Source organism: Hyperolius riggenbachi, chromosome 5 (genome assembly GCF_040937935.1).
Source record: "Hyperolius riggenbachi isolate aHypRig1 chromosome 5, aHypRig1.pri, whole genome shotgun sequence".
NCBI lineage: Eukaryota > Metazoa > Chordata > Amphibia > Anura > Hyperoliidae > Hyperolius > Hyperolius riggenbachi.
In genome coordinates, this window is record NC_090650.1 from 398,310,199 (window position 1) to 398,331,570 (window position 21,372).

At 44.5% G+C, this 21,372-nt stretch overlaps 1 protein-coding gene across 2 annotated transcripts in view; it reads right to left on the reverse strand.

Moving 5' to 3' along the window:
* Positions 1-15,831: 15,831 nt before the first annotated feature.
* LOC137517853 (protein brambleberry-like) overlaps positions 15,832-21,372 on the reverse strand; it is a 42,197-nt gene continuing 36,656 nt past the window's right edge. Inside the window, exons 9-12 of one of the 2 annotated variants that reach the window (XM_068234918.1) lie at positions 21,258-21,322; positions 20,963-21,141; positions 18,994-19,094; positions 15,832-17,474 (exon numbers count right to left, since the gene is read on the reverse strand). In XM_068234918.1, coding sequence (XP_068091019.1) covers positions 17,336-17,474; positions 18,994-19,094; positions 20,963-21,141; positions 21,258-21,322 — 484 coding nt within the window. In that variant the 3' untranslated portion in view covers positions 15,832-17,335. Of the gene's footprint in view, positions 17,475-18,993; positions 19,098-20,962; positions 21,142-21,257; positions 21,323-21,372 lie in introns of both variants that reach the window. The other variant, XM_068234917.1, reaches the window with a different exon arrangement.

Here is a 21,372-nt window from a genome sequence, read left to right on the forward strand (position 1 = left end):
AAAGTACTATTAAAATTATTTTAAATGTTTTCTTGCTTGCTGGTGGTTTAAAAAGTATTTTGACAAGTTATGAAAATATCACCTAGGTGTAAACTCAGGTGAAAAAGTGAATTGCATATAGGCCCTTGTCATAAAATGTATTTTTTAACCACTAGCAAGCAAGAAAATTCTTAATTTTGGGTACCGATTTTACCACTTCCACGTAGTATGAGAGTTTACCTAAACCATTTGCTCATAGTAGTAAATATCTGTTGACCTTCATACTACATGGAGGTGGTAAAATTGGCAAGTGATTGGCCAGTCCTAACTGAAAGTGTGTACCAGGCTTGAGGCTCGGTCCACACTAGATGTAGTTGCAGAACGCAATCTGCGGTACGGGCTTTGGTTTTCAAAACCGGAACGTAAATGGATGAAAAACAGATCCGTGCTGCCCTTTTGCAGCATGTTTCCAGTCCGTTTGTTTTTAAAAATGTGTTAGTGTCCATAGCCGTGGGGGGTGCTATGCTGGAGGGGGTAGCAGTCAGGAAAGGGGCATGGCCCTGGGGAGGAAGAGTCTGACCCCCCCCCCCCCCCCCCCCTTCACCTGAGTCCCACCTTCCCTGCTCCCCCTCCAACTAGTTTTGTTAAAATCAAGCCAGCGGGGAACTCGCTCCCTTCCTTGCGTTCCACCGCTCGCCGCATCACTTCCTGCAATGTCGCCTTCTGTACTTCAGTGGGCAGCATTGCAGGAAGTCACGCGGCAAGCGGTGGAACAAGGAAGTGAGTGAATTCCCTGCTTGCTGCTGGCTTGATTTTAACAAAACTAGCTGGAGGGGGAGCACGGAAGGGGGGACTAAGGTGAGGGGAAGGGGTCTGATTTCCCCCCCCCCCTTCTTGCTGCTGTGCCTCCTGCCCCCCTTCCTGGCTGCTATCCTCTCATGGCTACCTGGGGAAACCTAGGGAGGAGCAGGCAGTAGGCAATACGGATATCCCTCCATTTTTGTGTGCAAAATAGCCTGTGAAGAGGGAGATCCGTTTTTGTATTGCGTTTGTCTACCCCTCTGTGTAGCCAGGGTCCGTCAAGTCCCGACAAATCAGGATTCTCCGCTCAGTTTTTCAAAACTGATTTCCCCCCCCCCCCCCCCCCCGGATCAGTTTTTAGAAGTCTGAAGACTATTTTTAACATTTGTTGTTTTGGTCCGGGCCCAAAAACAGAGCCACAGATACATTGTTAAAACAAGTGTGAACCAGCTCTTAAGGTTCGTATACACGTCCGATAAAGATCGTTCGTTACGAACGATTCGTGACGTTTACACGATATTCAAATTAGACTGAAAAGATCGTTCGTAATGAACGATTGTGTACACACGTGAACGATATAAGTATAAAGTACTGAACGACGAACGATAAAAAAATGCGTGCGCAAACGGAAGTGACGTTATGACAGGCAATAAGAACATGCGTTATCGGACGATCTTTGTACACACTGCAACGATTGAACGATTATCTTTCGAAAAAATCCGCCGGGTTGGATCGGTCCGATTGAACGATAACGATCGTTATCGTTCACAAAAACGATCGTTCACACTTTTTGAACGCACGATTATCGTTCCGATTGTCGTTATCGTTCGTTTTTGAACGATCGTTATCGTACGTGTGTACTCAGCTTTAGTCACTGATGAGATTTTCTATGATTTGAATACTCCTAATTCCCCGGCAGGTAGTCTCAGAACTGAAAAGACAGCAGTTTTAGGATCAATATAATTGTTTATGCAGCTGATAAACGTAAATGTATATTGTAAAAGATGTTCTTATTAATTGTCCAGTCCAATGATAGATCTGAGTTCCTCCTAAACCACATTAATTTGTTCTGGTCATATTTGATTCACAGAAATAAATACATCTAAAAAAATGTTTTTCTTGTTTATTCAAGGTATTTTCCTAGCTGTGTAATACAGTTTATTAGTTGGTTCTTCCATAATTCTCAGCATGTTGTGTCTGCCACACCAATAATGCCGTCTCTGAGGTCACTCCTCTTTTAAGCATCTGAATAAATCTCTTCCTCTGCAGATGATGGAAGGAAGGTGGATTTGAGTTTTTATCCCGTCACAGAAATGTATTTATTTTTTTTTTTTTAATATTTTACTCAGCTAAAGTTTCATTATACCGTGAAATTTTCATCCTCTCTCCTCCAGCATCTTAAACAAAAAAAACCTAATCTCCTCCCCTCTGCCTCTGAAATCTCTGGCTAGTAATACCTCACCCTCCTCCTGCCCAGACTGAGCTCCCATGAGCCCTTGCTACTGTCTGAAAGTGCCTTGGCTCTCTGAAAACCCGTGGGCGTGGTTTGTTTAGTTTATAGGGAATTAGAGTATTAAAACAAAAGTATTTGGCTTGAGGAATGCCCTATAAACAATAGGAAAGTAACACAATTATGCAATGAGTAAAAGTTCATCTTGGATCCTTAGAGACACTGAAGTGAAAAAAAATATGATATAATGAATTGGTTGTGTACTATGAATAATTTCTAGAAGATTAGCAGCAAAGAAAATATTCTCATACTTTTATTTTCAGGTACCGGTATATGGTGTTTTTCTAACATTGCATTATTCTATAATATGTGCAGATTACACAACACTCAGCATTCAAAATGATTCTTTCAGAGCAGTCTGTGAAGTAATGACCTCTCCTCTAGCAGAGAAAAAGTAAACAGTTCACTTACAGTTGAGATAAGTCAGATAACAGCCCTCTCCACGACTAACTTAGTCAGAGAGCTTAATGGCTTGTTTGCATAGAGATAACTGGAGTTTCTCAACTCTTCCTGTACTGTAAACAATTAGACTGATGTATCTGATCTTAATGTTTTATTTCTTAGCTGTACTACACATACAAAGTGTCTCTTTAACTGAGAGGGGTATGGATGTTTCCTTTTAAACAATACCAGTTGCCTGGCAGTCCTGCTGATCTCTTTGGCTGCAGTAGTGGCTGAAACAAGCATGCAGCTAGTCCAGTTTGACTTCAGTCAGAGCCCCTGATCTGCATGCTTGTTCAGGGGCTGTAGCTAAAAGTACCGTATTAGAAACAAGATCAGCAGTAGAGTCAGGCAACTGCTATTTAAAAAGAAAAATGCATAACCTTCTCAGCTTAGGTTCACTTTAAGCCATGTACAAGGCATGCAATGCACCAAGGATTTGCAGCTAATCCCCCTGGTGAGGCTGTACAGATGTGTTGCTAACATGTAGGCTAGTGATATGTTTTGTTCCTATGAGGGGGAAGGGTTGACTCTGCTGTACACACGCTGGGGTTTTTTTGCAGAGAGGGTTGTTGTTGGCTGCCTCGGCTAAGTTTCATATAGCGTGTGCAGAAATGAAAACCCGTTACACATCCAATTTTGATTGACAAATGATACCACTGCACTGTAGTATGAGAGCTTAACTACAGCTATCTATTAGCCCTCAAGCAACAGAGGTGGTAAAATTGGCCTTTCAAAATTGGATGTGTGGCCAAGTGGCACACATTGCTGGTTTTGCCTATTTGCATCATATTGCTAGTCAGGAAAAATGCACAGGAGCCCTTATGGAAATAAACCAGGCCAATATAAGCACCTCTTATAAAAGCCATGATTTGTGGCAAAGAAAGGAAATGTACCTTCTTTGCAGCAAGTCACAGCTTTAACAGCCGTGATATGTGGTCAAAGAGGTACATTTCGGCACATGATTAGTGGCAAACAGGCTTGAAGAGATACAAATTGCAGCAGTGCCTCCAGGTGCAACAATTGACTCTTGCTGCAAATTGCAGCTCTGCAGTGTAGGGTTAGGTTTAGCCATAGTAAAACATTATACAACATTATAGATTTTACAATCAGAATCCAGCAGTAGAGAATCGCTAATTAAAGTGAGTCTACTAGTAGCAATCCCCTGTGGCCTTTTTTCCAGGCGCCTTTTCACCTACACTTGATATTGCACCTAACTATTCTTTCAGAGCTCAGTTCAGTGTTTTTTTTTATTACTTTATTTAAATTCACATAACTCTTCCAGCATAAAATTTGCTTTATTAAATTAACATTTGAAGGTTTGATCTTCAAAAAGTAACATTACAAAATCTACATTAAAAAGGTAACATAGCTATTACTATAACCATTTATACAACATAAAAAATTAGCTCACTTAAAATACAATCTGTTTTTTCCACAACTGTGGCAATAAATGGAGTGGAACGTTTGTTAAAAAAAATATTGCACTGAATTAACAAAATGGTCCTTTTTACTGTTCTGTACTGGTAAAATGTCCCACAAGTACACAGCTGACAGCAGAAGTGTCCAATCCAGAGAAGAAGCTGTTCTCTGTGTAGAAGAGTTAAAACACTGGCAACCCTTCCAGCGTGAGCCCAAAGCCGCATAACCGAGGCACCCAAATTTTGTTGCTACATCTATCAAGAAGGGAGTAGAGATGGTCCGAACCTCCGATTTTAGGTTTGCAAACCCCAATAGACTTCAATGGGGATGTGAACTTTGAAAACTAGAAACATCTATGCTGGCCACAAAAGTGATGGAAAAGATGTTTGAAGGAGTTTAACACATGGAGATCACATTGAATGCTAAATAGCAGGACTAAAGTGCTTTCAAACATCTTGCATGGGTATACATCAATCAGGGAGTGTAATTAGAGTACTGCTTCACACTGACACACCAAACTCACTGTGTAATGACTGTCCAACTGATCAAATTTGGTCTGTCCACAATGAAGCAACGACCTTATTATCTTCTTGTATGTAGGTAGGCATAGGTAGGAGACCCAGTATAGGTAGGTGCCCCAGTAGTTAGCTAGGCATAGGTAGGAGACCCAATATAGGTAGGTAGGTGTCGCCGTATAGGTAAGTAGATGCCCCAGTAGTTAGGTAGGCATAGGTAGGTGTCCCAGTATAGATAGTTAAGCAGGGCCTGGCTGGCACAGTAATAACAATTACCAAGGTCCAGCTACAACAGATAGGGCTGTATATTGTCAGTGTCAATGGGCAACACAAAAAAAAAACACATCAGGAGAACAAAAGAGCTGTTGAGGGGTGCTATTTTAGAAATAACAATCAGCCAGGAGCAAGCTAACAAGCCTACAAGAGCCTAACTAATCTTTCCCTATGAGAGTCTGCCAGCAGCTGTCCCTTCACTAAGTAATGCAGGCAGACGAGTGACTGTAAAGCCTGGGGCTGCCTGCCTTTTATAAGGGGGGGTGGCTCCAGGAGAGAGTGTAGCCTAACTGGCTACAATGTGCCTGCTGACTGTGATGTAGAGGGTCAAAGTTGACCCTAATGGCGCACTGTGGGGGCGAAACAAACTTCCGTAAAAGTTTGCGTTCCCTGGCGAACAAAAACCACTGAAAGTTCGCCTGGAACTGTTTCGCGCTATCTCTAGAAGGGAGTGAGTGTGCATGCTTGAATGAAATCACCGGTCATTGGCTGTCCACCCACACAGATTTTGGCTTGCACTGGAAAGTGTTGGCAGTATTTTTTTTCTGCCCCACACAGAATAGCGTCAACTCTGAAACTCAACTCTTCTGCCAGCCAACACTGTCTTTTTTCTTACATGGCAATACTCAACCGATACTGCATGTAGTAATGAAACTTTTTTTTTGCTTTGATTTTTCAACCCAATTTTTTTTTTTTTTTTACTTAAAGAGTACCGGTAATTGTCAGGCTGCAAAAGCTAATTTAAACCTCTATTCTCCTGTGTTAAACAGTTTAGAAGGAAGCCAAAAAGGCAATACTGAAGTTAAAAATATCTCTTACTTTGATGCTTGCTGAACAGCAAGGCTGGTTATTCCCAAGCCCCTACGGAGGCCGCCAGGCCGCATAACATACTGCAAAGCATTCTGGGGCTGCTTCTTCTCCAAACTCTGCACTACCTTGGGTCCTCCCCCTTCATTTCCCTATCACGCCCTAAGGCTGCTTTCACAGTGGGAAGTTACAGGCTCATGTTACAGCAGCTCGTAACATCACAGCACTGAAAAATTACAGGGCACATGTTCCGTTAGAGTATACTGCATGAGTCGCTATTGTTCCTAGCCACATGGCTAATTAATATTCACTGCACAATAGTGTTGTCCGGATCATGAACCCATTAGGATCTTTGATCCTGATCGAATCATCAGGAAGGAGGGAGGATATTACATCACAATTGGCTTCATAGGAGACAGACAAACATGGAACCTGTCATGAGCTGTCAGGAGCATCATTCTCTGCATATACTATATAAAAATTCTGTGAAATCCAAACGGCCAGTGAAATGCATATGTAATGTAAGTACAACCAATATTTAGCTACTGATGTGTGTTTTTTTTTCTCTGAGACCCTATACCTAACAGCTCCTCTTTAAATGCAAAGGGGAGGAGAAAGAATGGGAGACCTTAAGCCACTGCTGGTTTAGTATTACTGTGAAAAGAAGAATTAATGCAAGATGTGATACACCCTCGAAATAAGAGTGCATACACACATCCAGTTCTGATTTTCCAAAATGTAACACGTAGTAGTATTGCTTCCCTACACAATCTGTTGGTCCCCATACTACATGGAAATGGTAACATTTCAATTTTTCTATAGAATTAATCTATTGAGAACTGTAAAATTTATCAATTTGGATGAATAGCGTTTTAGGTACAACCAATCACACAGCCAGTGGCGGACATACAGTACTGCCGTGCAGGCACACGAGGGCCCCTCAAGTTCCGTTTCTTGAGGTGCCCATTTAGTGTCACTAGGATTTTTTTTTTTTTTTTGAGAACTGTAAAATTTATCAATTTGGATGAATAGCGTTTTAGGTACAACCAATCACACAGCCAGTGGCGGACATATGCCGCTCGCACTGCTTCCTGGTTTAGTGCGAGCGGCATACAGAGGAGACAGCGTGGACCAGGAAGCTGGACCTCTATCGTCTGCTTTACCCCGCTGGAGCCTTGCTGTATCTGATGCTCTTCCGCCACTCATAAGAGGGCCCCCCCAGGTGATGCAGGGAGGATAGGAGTCGGGCCCTCCACTCCCACTAGGCTATCTACAGTGAGATGCGAAAGTTTGGGCAACCTTGTTAATCGTCATGATTTTCCTGTATAAATCGTTGGTTGTTACGATAAAAATGTCAGTTAAATATATCATATAGGAAATATACACAGTAATATTTGAGAGGTGAAATTAAGTTTCTTGGATTTACAGAAAATGCGTAATAATGGTTTTAATTAAAATTAGGCAGATGCATAAATGTGTCATTTTATTGATTCCAAAACCTTTAGAACTAATTATTGGAACTCAAATTGGCTTTTTAAGCTCAATGACCCTTGACTTACATACACAAGTGAATCAAATTATGAGCATTTAACCCCCCCCAAAGACCAGGCTATTTTCTACAATACAGGGCTGTGCAGCTTGGTCAGGCACAGCCTTGCAACTCAGCACACAAAAAAAAAAAACTTTACCTCCTTTTAGTGTCCTTAATAGGACACTGCTGGAGGTATCTGATCGCTGCTGCAATCTTTGTTTTTTTTTCTTTATTACTAGAACTGGGAGGCTCTTCCCTCCCCCCAGTGTCAGCCAAATTTCCATTAGGGAGGCGATTGGCACTTATCCCTGCCTCTCATAGGCAACAACCAATGAGAGGGCTCTATCTGCAAGCCAATCCAGGGGACAGCCGCGTTACAGACATACAGCACTGCAGGAGATCGCAGCACTGTACAGAGGTAAACGGGAATTACTTCCCTTTTCGGCAGATCGCGGCTAGCAGGCAGATCACAATCGCGCATGCACACATGCGTTCCCTGCCAAACTGCAGCTCCAGGACTTGATGCCAATTGGCATTAGGCAATCCTGGGGCTGCTGCAGTCACGCCCATTGGCACAACGCGGTAGTTAAGAGGGTCAAGTGTAAATTTCCCTCTTAATTTTCTCTGAAGAGTAGCTACATGGGGGTCTCAAAACAACTCTCAAATGACCTGAAGACAAAGATTATTTACCATCATGGTATAGGGAAAGGATACAGAAAGCTGTCTCAGAGATTTCAGCTGTCTGTTTCCAGAGTTAGGAACATATTGAGGAAATGGAAGACCACAGGCTCAGTTCAAGTTAAAGAGAATCTGTATTGTTAAAATCGCACAAAAGTAAACATACCAGTGCGTTAGGGGACATCTCCTATTACCCTCTGTCACAATTTTGCTGCTCCTCGCCGCATTAAAAGTGGTTAAAAACAGTTTTAAAAAGTTTGTTTATAAACAAACAAAATGGCCACCAAAACAGGAAGTAGGTTGATGTACAGTATGTCCACACATAGAAAATACATTCATACACAAGCAGGCTGTATACACCCTTTCTTTTGAATCTCAAGAGATCATTTGTGTGTTTCTTTCCCCCTGCAGCTATCTTCCACTGAAGTGTCAGGCTGTTTCTTCCTGCAGAGTGCAGACAGCTCTGCCTGTATGTAATTCCTCAGTATGTGAAAGCCCAGCCAGCTCAGAGGAGGATTTATCCAGCTTGTAAAAGATAAGAGAGCAGAGAGAAGCTGCTCTAATCTAAATAACACACAGGCAGTGTGCAGAGAGGGGCCTGGGGGGGGGGGGGGGGGGATGCATCACAGACCCACAACACTGAAGAACTTGGCAGCCTTCCAGACACAGGCTGACAAGTCTGACAAGAGAGAGATAAGTTGATTTATTACAGAGATGGTGATAGTAGAACGTGCTGCAGTAAGCCAGAGCACATTAGAATAGCTTTTGGAACTTGTAGGATGATAAAAAACAGGATGCAATTTTTGTTACGGAGTCTCTTTAAGGCTCGAAGTGGCAGACCAAGAAAAATCCTGGATAAACAGAACGATGAAACCAGTCAGTCAACCCACAGACCAGCACTAAAGATGGAGTCACTGTGCATCGCTTAACCATTTGGCACACTTTACACAAGAAGATGCTGTATGCGAGAGTGATGCAGTGGCAGCCTTTTCTCCGAGCCGCTTGAGGTATGATAAAGCACATTTGGACAAGCCAGCTTCATTTTGGAATAAGGCGCTGTGGACTGATTAAACTAAAATTTAGTTATTTGGGCATAACAAGAGGCGTTATGCATGGAGGAAAAACACAGCATTCCAAGAAAAACACCTGCTACCTACAGTAAAATATGGTGGTGGTTCCATCATGCTGTGGGGCTGTGTGGACAGTGCAGGGACTGGGAATCTTATCAGTTTAGGGGCACATGGATTCCACTCAGTATCAACAGATTTTGGACACCAGTGTCCAGGAATCTGTGACAAAGCTGAAGCTGCGCCGGGCCTGGATATTTAAACAAGACAACGACCCTAAACACTGCTCAAAATCCACTAAAGCATTCATGCAGAGGAACAAATACAACATTCTGGAATGGCCATCTCTGTCCTCAGACCTGAATATACTGTAATTGAAAATCTGTGGTGTGAGTTTAAGAGCGCTGTCCATGCTCAGAAGCCATCAAACCTGAATGAATTATAGATGTTTTGTAGAGGAATGGTCCAAAATACCTTCAACCAAAATCCAGACTCTCATTGAAACCTACAGGAAGTATTTAAAAGGCTGTAATTTTTGCAAAAGGAGGATCTACTAAATATTGATTTCATTTATTTTTTTGCGGTGGCCAAATTTATGCACCTGCCTAATTTTGTTTAAATTGGAATTGGTAAAACTGAGAAATGGTTTTCTATTTTTTTTTCTGGTTTTTCCATTAAAATTCATAGAAAACAAAATAGTTTGAGGTAAAAAAAAAAAAGGCATACAATGAAAGCTTAGTTTGTCTTGGAAAAAAGAAATATATATTTTAATTTCTGTGGCATAAGTAGGGATAAAGTTATTTCTGATTAAAGGAGTACTGTAGATGGGGGGAGGGAAGAAAAGTTAAACTTACCCAGGGCTTCTAATGGTCCCCACAGACATCCTACACCCGCACAGCCACTCACCTTTGCTCCGGTCTCCGCCTCCGGTTCGCTTCTGGAATTTCCAACTTTAAAGTCAGAAAACCACTGCACCTGCGCTCCTGGTGACATCCTCGCTCCCGCTGATGTCACCAGGAGCGTACTGCGCAGGCCCAGTATAATCTGTGCAATGTCAGTGGGAGCGAGGACATAGCTGCGCAGGCGTAGTGGTTTTCCGACTTTAAAGTCAGAAATTCCAGAAGTGAACTGGAGACAGGGACCAGAGCATCAGTGAGTGGCTGCAAGGGCACAGGATGTCTGCAGGGGACCATTAGAAGCCCCGGGTAAGTTAAAAAAAATTTTTTTCCTCCTACAGTACTCCTTTAAATAAGGACATGGCTAAACTGTCAAAACTGCTCTGGTCCATAAGTGGGAAACAAGGTCTGGATACAAAGTGGTTAATAAAACATACCTACTGGTTACTGCAAACGCTCCAGTTTCTGTACATCTGTCTTAATAAATCCATCTCCTGCATTGGTTAGGACAGAAAAGGTGGGGAGAGCTACGCCTGCCACTGATTATTTTTTTACATTTAATCAATGTTGGTCAGTTCACTTTTAGGCTGCTTACACACAGGGAACGTGCGCCTGTAACGCTCCCCCAACGCACAGCAATGTAACACAAGTGGGCTGTTTACACTGCCCACGTTGTGTTACATGTAACGCTGCACGTTCTCCCGAATGTGCAGCATGCTACGGCGTAGAGCGGCTTAAGCCGCGTTAGACTGTCTGCACATGCGTAGTCATGTTCGGGAGGAGCGGAGAGCGGCCAGGCACATGGATAATTAATATTCACTTCACGTTGCGACGTGCAGTGTTTACTTCCTGGAGCGGCCGCTCTGTGCGGTGATTGGCCGGCGGGACCACGTGATGCCGCATTCGCACAAGAGTACGCACCACGGCATCATGGACGCCAGAGTGAGCTGCACAACGCGGCTCACTCTGACGTCCACATAGAAGAGCACCAGGCATTGCGTTAGGTGCACGTTATGCGACCTTAACGTGGCACCTAACGCAACGTCTTAGTGTGCAAGTAGCCTTAGCCTGTAGCAGACCCACCTGAGACCCTACATTATAGTCACAAGCCCTATCCATGCAACCCAGGTATGGCCACAATTCCTACAAGTTCCATTTTAATTAGTTATAATGAATGTAATGTTATTTCAGTAAAGTCATAATTTACATGGCCATTTACATACTTGGGGGTGGTCAAGTTATTGGATCCTTTTAATCTGAGGTGGTGGGAGGTGTGATCCTTCAAGTATCCAGGGACTAGGTCATGTAGCGATTTGAATGTTAGTATACCAATTTTGAAAAGGATTCTCTATTTTATGGGTAGCCAGTGTAGTGGGCAAAGGATTGGTGTTATGTGGCAATGCCTGGGTTGTCTTAAAGAGGAACTTCAGCTTAACAAACATACTGACATTAAGTTACATTAGTTATGTTAATTAAAATATATAGGTAATATAATCTCTTACATACCCTGAACAGGCAAATGTTTGATTTCATGGGGCAGCCATCTTTTTGGTTGAAAGGAGGTGACAGGGAGTATCAGACATAGTTCTAACTGTCCTGTGCCTTGATCACCCCTCCCAGCCGTGCGCGCGATAGGCTTAATTTAAAAAAAAATACCCAGGCAGTTTTCTTCTGTGCAGCTAAAGATGTCCTCCGGTCTGTCCCTGTACCTGAACACTTAAGGTGGGTGGGCTAAACAATTGGCAGGTAGTAAGGGTGGGTGGCTGGATGATTACCTGGTGGGGGTGGGCAGATAAGATAGCCGGGGGGGGCGATCAGATAGATAGCCGGGTGGGGTTAGGTGGTTGGGCAGATAGATAGCTAGTTTGGTGGGAGGCTAGTTTCAGATAAGATATTCCAGGCAGATTATATAGATAGCCTGGGGGGGGGGGAGAGATCAGATAGATAGCCGGGTGGGAGGGCGTTCAGATAGATAGCCAGGTGGGCAGATAGATGGGTGGGTAGGCAGAGTGATAGCCGGGTGGGAGGGTAGATAGGCAGATACTGTGGGATGCGAAAGTTTAGGCAACTTTGTTAATAGTCATGATTTTCCTGTATAAATTGTTGGTTGTTACAATAAAAAAATGTCAGTTAAATATATCATATGAGACAAACAATGATATTTGAGAAGTGAAAAGAAGTTTATTGGATTTACAGAAAGTTTGCAATAATTGTTTAAAGGATACCCGAAGTGACATGGTGAGCTAGACATGTACAGTATATGTACAGTGCCTAGCACACTAATAACTATGCTGTGTTCCATTTTTTTCTTTGTCTGTCTGAAAGTTAAATATCAGGTATGTAAGTGGCTGACTCACTCCTGACTCAGACAGGAAGTGACTACAGTGTGACCCTCACTGATAAGAAATTCCTCTATCTTTCTGGCTCTCAGAAGCCATTTCTGCCAGTTAAGTGTTTTATAGTTGGAATTTCATATCAGTGAGGGTCACACTGCAGTCACTTCCTGTCTGAGTCAGGAGTGAGTCAGCCACTTACATACCCGATATTTAACTTTCAGACAGAGAAAGAAAAAATGGAACACAGCATAGTTATTGGTGTGCTAAGCACTGTACATAGGTCTATCTCCTGTCACTTTGAGTATCCTTTAAAAATAAAAAAGTGCTACTGTAGATAAAAAAAAAAAATTGTTAGGCTATTCTTACCATTTATCACAACACTTAGATTATGTTCCTGTCACAATTTATGGTGAAGATATCGGATTCTGAAATAATGCTACTGAGTATTTTTCACCAAGAACTGAGAAAATAAAAGTTTCTTTTTTAATGGTAAAAATCAATCTCATTAGCTCAGGAAACGTATACTCCCATTCACCAATTAGTGCTGCATCAGATAGTGCCAGAAATGTGCACAGGAGCAATGCCCAATCCAGCACAGCACTGCTTCTGCTACAAGACTTACATCTACTGACTTGTGGCTTAGATGAAGTCACAGAGGACATAGATATACTGTAGTGGTGGATAAAGTGCTTTAACCACTTGCCGACCGCACACTCATAACGTGCGTCGGCAAAGTGGCAGCTGCAGGACCAGCGACGCAGTACTGCGTCGCCAGCTGCAGCCTAATTAATCAGGAAGCAGCCGCTCGTACGAGCGGCTGCTTCCTGTCAAATCACGGCGGGGGGCTCCGTGAATAGCCTGCGGGCCGCCGATGGCGGCTCGCAGGCTAGATGTAAACACAAGCGGAAATAATCCGCTTTGTTTACATTTGTACGGCGCTGCTGCGCAGCAGCGCCGTAAGGCAGATCGGCGATCCCCGGCCAATCAGCGGCCGGGGATCGCCGCCATGTGACAGGAGACAGCCTGTCACTGGCTGCACAGGACGGATAGCGTCCTGTGCAGCCGGATCTCCAGGAGGGGGCCAGGTAGGAGAGGGAGGGGGAGGATTTCGCCGCGGAGGGGGGCTTTGAGGAGCCCCCCCCGCCACCCACAGCAGGCAGGAGAGATCAGACCCCCCCAGCACATCATCCCCATAGGGGGGAAAAAAGGGGGGCAATCTGATCTCCCTGCCTGCACCCTGATCTGTGCTGGGGGCTGCAGAGCCCACCCAGCACAGATCACTCAAACCAGCGCTGGTCCTTAAGGGGGGGGTAAAGGGTGGGTCCTCAAGTGGTTAAAGGACTTCCGAGGCCAAAATCCGGCCCCCAAATGTAAAAAAAGTTATCTACCTGTATGACTTTCTAAGGCACGGAGGACGCCGTCCGCGCCCTCCGTGCCGTTCCGCCGGGTCCCCGCCTCTCAATACGACCCCGAATGGCTCCCGACCCCACGGCCAGGGTCGGGCTCTGCTGCCTGTATAAAGATGGCCGCCGACCCTGGCCGCGGCTGCGCACTCCGCATGGCCGCTACTGCGGCTGCGCAGCACTAGGGCCAACCCCCCGATCCACGCAACAGGCTGTTTCCTGTAGCGTGGATCGGGGGGTTGGCCCTAGTGCTGCGCAGCCGCAGTAGCGGCCATGCGGAGTGCGCAGCCGCGGCCAGGGTCGGCGGCCATCTTTATACAGGCAGCAGAGCCCGACCCTGGCCGTAGGGTCGGGAGCCATTCGGGGTCGTATTGAGAGGCGGGGACCCGGCGGAACGGCACGGAGGGCGCGGACGGCGTCCTCCGTGCCTTAGAAAGTCATACAGGTAGATAACTTTTTTTACATTTGGGGGCCGGATTTTGGCCTCGGAAGTCCTTTAAGTATGTTTCCACAAAACATGATTGGTTGCGACAAATACACAAATTTTTCTCATGCACTTGCCTCAATGAATCAGCTCCAGTGTCTTCCGGCTTCCTCCTGTGCCCATTCAAGGTAGGAGAATTCTGTCAGTGACTGTCATACAGATCAAACTCCAGCCCAAGCCATCAAACACAGCCCCTCAAGTGCTTTCCCCACTCTGCATTACGTTTTGCACACTGTAGACCACCAGTGAAGCTATAAGATCACCAAGGAAGTAAATATTGGAGGGGGGGGGGGCACCAGGAAGCTGTAGACACCAGGGAACTATATAGGGAAGGGAGGGGGCCAGTAGACTGGGAAAATTTGGCAGTGCGCCTAATCAGGCTGCATCTGAAATGACTGGGGATCCTTCAACGTGGTGGAAGAGTCTAGTACAAGAACACTCTGCACGGAAACTGTTTTTGGGAGCAAACATCCTCCATTTTGTTGCATCTGATTTGTAAGCAAGTTGTGTAACCTGCCTATAATTAGGCTCTGCACATCTATGCAGTATGTCTAGGGAAGCGCAGCCACCACCTCCTCCTTGCTGTATAGAAATGTAAGTTTACGTATGGCTAGCTGCATCCATTTGCTGTTTCAGTTTGCATTGCGTTTTAATCTGAATCTAGGGTTTAGTGCATAGTTCGCATCTGTTTTGAATTCAAGGTGTGTATTTAGCCTATAGGGGGCTTTGCACACCTCTGTTGGTAGTAATTTCAGGTGCAGCCTGATAACGATCACTGCCAATTTCTCTCTGTTCCTAAAGAAAATGTGTAAACCATTTTATGGCCAGCTGCCCCCAGGTTCACACTATGTTTTTTGTTTAGTGGTTAAGGTCGCTTCCATGAAGATTCCTCAATGCGGTGGATGAGTCTAGTATAGGAACACTCTGCACACAAACTGATTTTGAAAGCAAACACCCTCCATTTTGTTGCATCTTGTATGCAAGTTGTGTAACCTAATGTACCTATAATTAGGCTCTGCACATGTATGCAGTTAGTCAGATGTAGTATGTCTAGGGTATCAACCTTCTCTTCCTTGCTGTATATACACCAGGGGCCTGTTTAGGGGTAGGAGGCAGACCACTAGACATCAGCAAACTATATAGGGATGGGAAGGGCTAGGGAATTGTATAGGGGACTGAGGAGAGCCACTGGAAACCATGGAAATGTGTAGGCGAGGCAGAGGGCCACTAGAAACTAGTACAAGGGAGGAAGGACCACTAAACATTTGGGAACTTTCATAAGGGAGAAAAGACCACTAAGAACTAGGGAACTGTATAGGGGAGGGGGAAGGGGCACTAGACACCAGGGAACTGTAGGGGACAGAGGGGGGCCATTAGACACCAAGGAACTTGTATAAGGGAGGGAGGTGGCCACTAAACAGAGGTTGGCCCGCGACTTGGACCCAGTGTTCAATTTTGAACCACTTTGTATTTGAGTTTGACACCCCTTGTTCATGTCAACAGCAGCTAGTGTTTCCAACCCTTCAGGTCCATACAAACTATTTCCCATGATTAGCACATTTAGTCACAAGTCACTACAGAAAGAGTGCAAACATTTATTACAAAATTACATTAAAAAATATTTTACAACACAAATATCACATAAAATTTACCAATAAAATATAAATATGGATTATAAAATTGCTTGATTACAGAAGACATCCTTCCAGTCTCAGAGGATCTGGAATGAAGGCCACCCTGTGTGCTCAGGACATTATTCCAAACTGCTGAGAAGCTGTTTGAGCAAACACATGCCACTAATCAAATAAACCTAACTCACAGGGCAAAAAACTTAAACACCCCCCTTTCCCCCAATCTCCGCAGACCAACACAAGAGTCCTTCACTTCAGGGTCATGTGACCACCATTTGGCAAAACAACCATACAGCCTGAAGGCACTTTAATCCACTGGGTTCTTTCCTGGCACCTCCCCCAAACCCCAGTACTTCATCCAAGGAACACCACATGACTTCATATCACTGTCATTTGCTGAAGCCACACCTCCACCAATATTACGATGGGGATGTCAGTGGTTGCTACCAACTGAAGTAGAGGCCTGGTTACAAAGGGTTATGGTGAGTGGTGTGAGCACTACCACCCCCCCGCCCCCCTTTTAGTAGCGACCATAAGAGGCTGTGCTGCTGAGATCATGTGACAGTGGAAGCCCCAATGTGGTGTTATGGCTTGAAGTTCATGGGTCCAGGGGAGTTAAACTAGGCAGACTTTTGTGTTGGGGAAAACTTAGAAAGTGTGGCCTGGATTTTAAAACCTTCAGTTTAGATGTTGACGGAAATCAGAACAGAGGAGAGTCCATGGTAGCAATCAAATTTGGCAGTCTGAGACAGAACACGTGAGCTATGGGTTTGTTTTCGGAGTTACCAAAACAAAGGTTCAAAAATGAGAGCCAAGGAATCTGGATTTTTAAAATGGAATCTGTATCGACTCCTACATTCCTCATATAATGCAGGTTTTTTTTTTTTTTTTAATTAGATGAAGGTATCTGTACAATCCAGTCTCTTGAGTTTCTGCATATGCTTCACTTCCTTTACTGATTGTTCTCCCTACAATCCAGGATATTCAGAACAAAGTCACACACAGCTAACCCCACTATGGTCATCTCCTGGTCCCCCCGTTATCCAATCAGATTCCTGTTAGCCACTACAAGACTGTGGTGGGGCTAAAAGATAACAAATAGGACAGGATCTGTTCAGGAAATCCCAGAGCATATAGGAAACATCTTTTGGTGACCGCTTTTAGGCAAACTTGACCACAGGATTACCTGTAGTGTGGCTAGTGGACAAGTGGCAAAGCTCTGTCTGTAGCATGATGCCTGGAGAAGTTCACAGTGCAGCGTAGGACAACTGGCCAGATGCCAGTGTGGCTAATGGACAAGTGGCAAAGCTAAGTGGAAAAGCTCTGTCTGTGGCATGATGCCTAGAGAAGCTCACAGTGCAGCGTAGGACAACTGGCCAGATGCCTGGAGAAGCTCACAGTGCAGCGTAGGACAACTGGCCAAATGCCTGGAGAAGCTCACAGTGCAGCGTAGGACAACTGACCACATGCCTGGAGAAGTTCAAAGTGCAGTGTAGGACAACCAGCCAGATGCCTGAAGAAGTTCACAGTGCAGGTCGTCTGGCCAGATGCCAGGAGAAGCTCACAGTGCAGTGTAGGAAGTCTGGCCAGATGCATGAACTCTGCAAAATTCCTGACCGCTGCTTGCTTTGTTTCGGCATGGCTGACCAGCTCTGGTGATAGCTTGGCAAAACTGACGTGGTGACATTGATGAAATGGAACTGTGAGGGAGAGAGATCAGGAAACAAAATTACTATTTATTTTCTTAAAATTACATCACAAAATTCCTCTCCAGGTAAACATTTTATTGCCCCTTTGTCCCTCTCACTAAAGGTAGCCACACACACCATTAAATCAGATCAAACCAATAATTGGAAATAATCTAGCTGACCCGTCTGATGGGAAATTGCATTATTTGATCAGCGTGGCCTTATTCACAGAAAAAAAAAAAATGGTTTATTGGGTATTGCCAATCAGACTGCAGAATTGAATTGCATGTAACCAACGACTATACTGTCTGAATTTGAGCAGGACCTAGTGGCGTAGCTAAGGAGCTATGGGCCCCATTGCAAGTTTTAGGGCCATTTCAAGCACTCTATAACAATTGATATGGTGCACCAAAACCTACCAAGTACAGCAACAGTATTAGAGGTGCAAGCAGTGGATGGGGGAGTTTGTTAAACTGGGATTGTAACCATAAAAATCTAATTTCTATAGCAACTGGTCTAAGTGTATTAACCCCCTTGCCGTTACAATTCTGGCAGCAAGGGGGCAGCGCAGCACTTTTATTTTTATTTTTTTTAAAATCATGTAGCGAGCCGAGGGCTCGCTACATGATAGCCGCTGACAAGCGGCATCTCCCTATCCACTCTGATCGCCTTCGGCGATCAGGAGTAAGCAGGAAATCCCGTTCAGAACGGGATTTCCTGCTGGGCTTCCCCGGGGGCCATGGCGACCGGGCGGGATGACGTCACAGACGTCATGGACGTCGGGAGGTCAGAGGGAATCCCGATCCACCCCTCAGCACTGCCTGGCACTGATTGGCCAGCCTGCGCAAGGGGTCTGGAGGGGGGCGCGGCGAATCGGCGGCGATCGGAAAGGAAAAAAAAAAATTGTGAAAATCGGCCCAGCGGGGCCTGAGAAATCCTCCCACGCAGGTTACCCCGAGCTGAGCTCGGGATAACCGGCAAGGAGGTTAAGTGATAAAGATGCTAATCCTGCATTCAAAACATCATAGACCTCAGTGGGAGTGTCTGAAGACTATGGGAGGAGGGCGGGTAACAAATACACAATTAGCAAGAGGAGAAAAAAAAAAGTGAGGGAGGAAATGATGTCAGGATTAGCTTCATTCAAAGGTAATCATGATGGAAACTGTCTAGAATGAATTTTATAAAGGAAAAGCAGAGAATCCTATAGGAATCATAACGTGGACAGTGCAATACATCTGTTATGCAAGTAGAACTAGTATAATCTATATATTTTGTGTGTTTTTTTATTTCTAGGTTAGCATGGGTGTCACGTGTTCTTTAATCATTACCACTATTAAAATCATCCATAGATTTTATTATTACCAGCATAGGACCAATAAAGAGCTAATAATGTCATGGAGGGAGGGCCCCTCAGGTCCAAGGGTCCTGGTGGGGTCGCAACCTCTGTATCCTCTATTGCTACTCCACTTGCAGGACTTCAGATTTCCCTCTATTTCAATGGTGGCTTTGCGCTGGATAATTTTATACTCACATATTACTGGACACAGAACTGTTCAGACTGAAATTCTTTGACTCCGAAAGCTCATCAAATATTGCATTCAGGTGCTTTTGAGGTATTCTCTCCTGCGCCACCTGCTGGCAGGACAGATTAAATGTTAACAGTGCTCTTGTTATAGAGTTCAAGCTAGGAAGCTTGAAATTAGAGAAATATATAGGCTGCCACTGGCCAAGCTTTTGCTTCAGTAGTGTTTGAATCACACCAGGAACAAGTATGCAAGTATTAGACTGTAAATATTCAAATTTTAACCGTGTCTATAACTCAACACTTATCCTTAAAACATGTCCAACATTAGCATTTAACCCTCCCATAAACGTTACATCAACCACTGACTGATTAGCTGAACATCAGGCCTAACGCTTCCCTAATTGTGCCCGCCCACGTAGTCTAAAAGTAACCAACCACGGCAATGCTAGTCTTCACCTTTCCACCATGCCAGCCCTGGCATATCCACAAGTGGGGAAGTCCAGGCATGATCACACAGGGCAAGCCTAAACTTGGTGCACAATCAGAAGTTGTTTAGGGAACCTCTGGGGTTTACTGCAGGTACATTCTATGCCTCACTTAACCCAACACTAACCTAGTCTGATAAGTAATGCATATAACATAGTAGTAGTAACATTTTCTCAAACAAATTTGCACTGCAAATGGAAATCTATTAATTCTTTCAGTGTAAAAAAAAAAACAAAACAGTTTTTATGTGCAGAGTAAGGCATTTCTTATAGTGTTGGCGTAAAGCTACAATCTTGTATTCCATTTTTTAACAACTATTTTTTGTTTATTAAACACAAAAAAAGAGGAAATTACAGACAAAGAAAAGATCCAACAAATATATTCTCTCACATTGGTGACGTTAAAGTTATTAGAAAGAGGAGTAGCCAGACATCGACTAATTATAAGCAAGCAAACTGACGCGGTGTATCCCTATGTGTGAGATTACCATTAAAAAAAATGGCAGCCTTCATATTCTTCTCACTTTAGTTCTTTACCCCAAAGCGAACCTTACAATTAGCCCACCTTTCCCCATTTACTAACCTAAGCTAGTTATACGATCCCTTAGACTCTGGAAAGTATTTGTGTGGATTTTGGCATTGCCAATCTGTAAACAGACCTTAAAGAGAACCCGAGGTGGGTTTGAAGAATATTATCTGCATACAGAGGCTGGATCTGCCTATACAGCCCAGCATCTGTTGCTATCCCAAACCCCCCTAAGGTCCCCCTGCACTCCCTCATAAATCACAGCCACGCTGCTGACAAACAGCTTGTCAGAGCTGGCTGTGTTTATCTCTATAGTGTCAGTCTGCTGCTCTCCCCGCCTCCTGCAGAACTCCAGTCCCCGCCTGCATCCCTTCCCTCCCTGCTGATTGGAGGGAAGGGACAGCGGCAGGGACCAGAGCTATGCAGGAGGTGGGGGAGCAGCTGAGACTGACACTAAAGATGTAAACACAGCCTCACAACATGGCTGTGATTTATGAGGGATTGCAGAGTGCAGGGGGACCTTAGTGGGGTTTGGGATAGCAACAGAGGCTGGGCTGTATAGGCAGATCCAGCCTCTGTATGCAGATAACATTCTTTAAACACACCTCGGGTTCTCTTTAAGCATTTTCCACGGCTCTCCTCTAGACAACCTAAATGAAGCATGTCCACCCTAAACCAGGAGAAAGGACATGGAGACTGTAGGACAACAGGTCGGTATATCATAAATGAAGACCCGGGAAGAGTTATCAAAACCAGTGCAGGGAAAACTGGAGCAGAACTGGTGCCAAAATGGGGAGACCTCAAGATCAAGGGTTCTCTAATTGGTCGCACCTCTTCTGCATCTGTTTTGAACCAGACTTGCTCTTGTTGTCCTTGCACTGGTTTTGCTAAATCTACCCCCACATAGCCTAGACCAGTACTTCAATGGTCTTCAGCATTTCTCCAATAAAGCTTGTCCTCTTACCGCCTTGGAGGGGCTGTCGTATCCCCGGATGGACTTAGAGATACTGAGTCGGTGTAGCTTCATAGCTGGAGTAGACGGATTGGGCGTTCTCAACCGAAGAGGCGACTTCCAGTCTGTATGTGTGGGGGATGCGATGATCGACACATCTTTCACCAAAGACTCATTACCCAGCACAGAATCTAAAGGGCCAGAAGGGTCATTCTTTACAATCCACAAGGTAAAAACAATATAGTATGCACTATCCAGCCACATAAAAATATAAACAGGAAACAGTCTGGCTGCAGGCATTTCTCACCATCTAAAAAGCTGTCGTTCTCCAACTTCTTCAGCTCTTCCTTCAGCAGAGTCTCCTCGCATGTCCTGCAGACACAGAGGATGTAGAATATGTCAGCACACAGCAATGGCTGCAG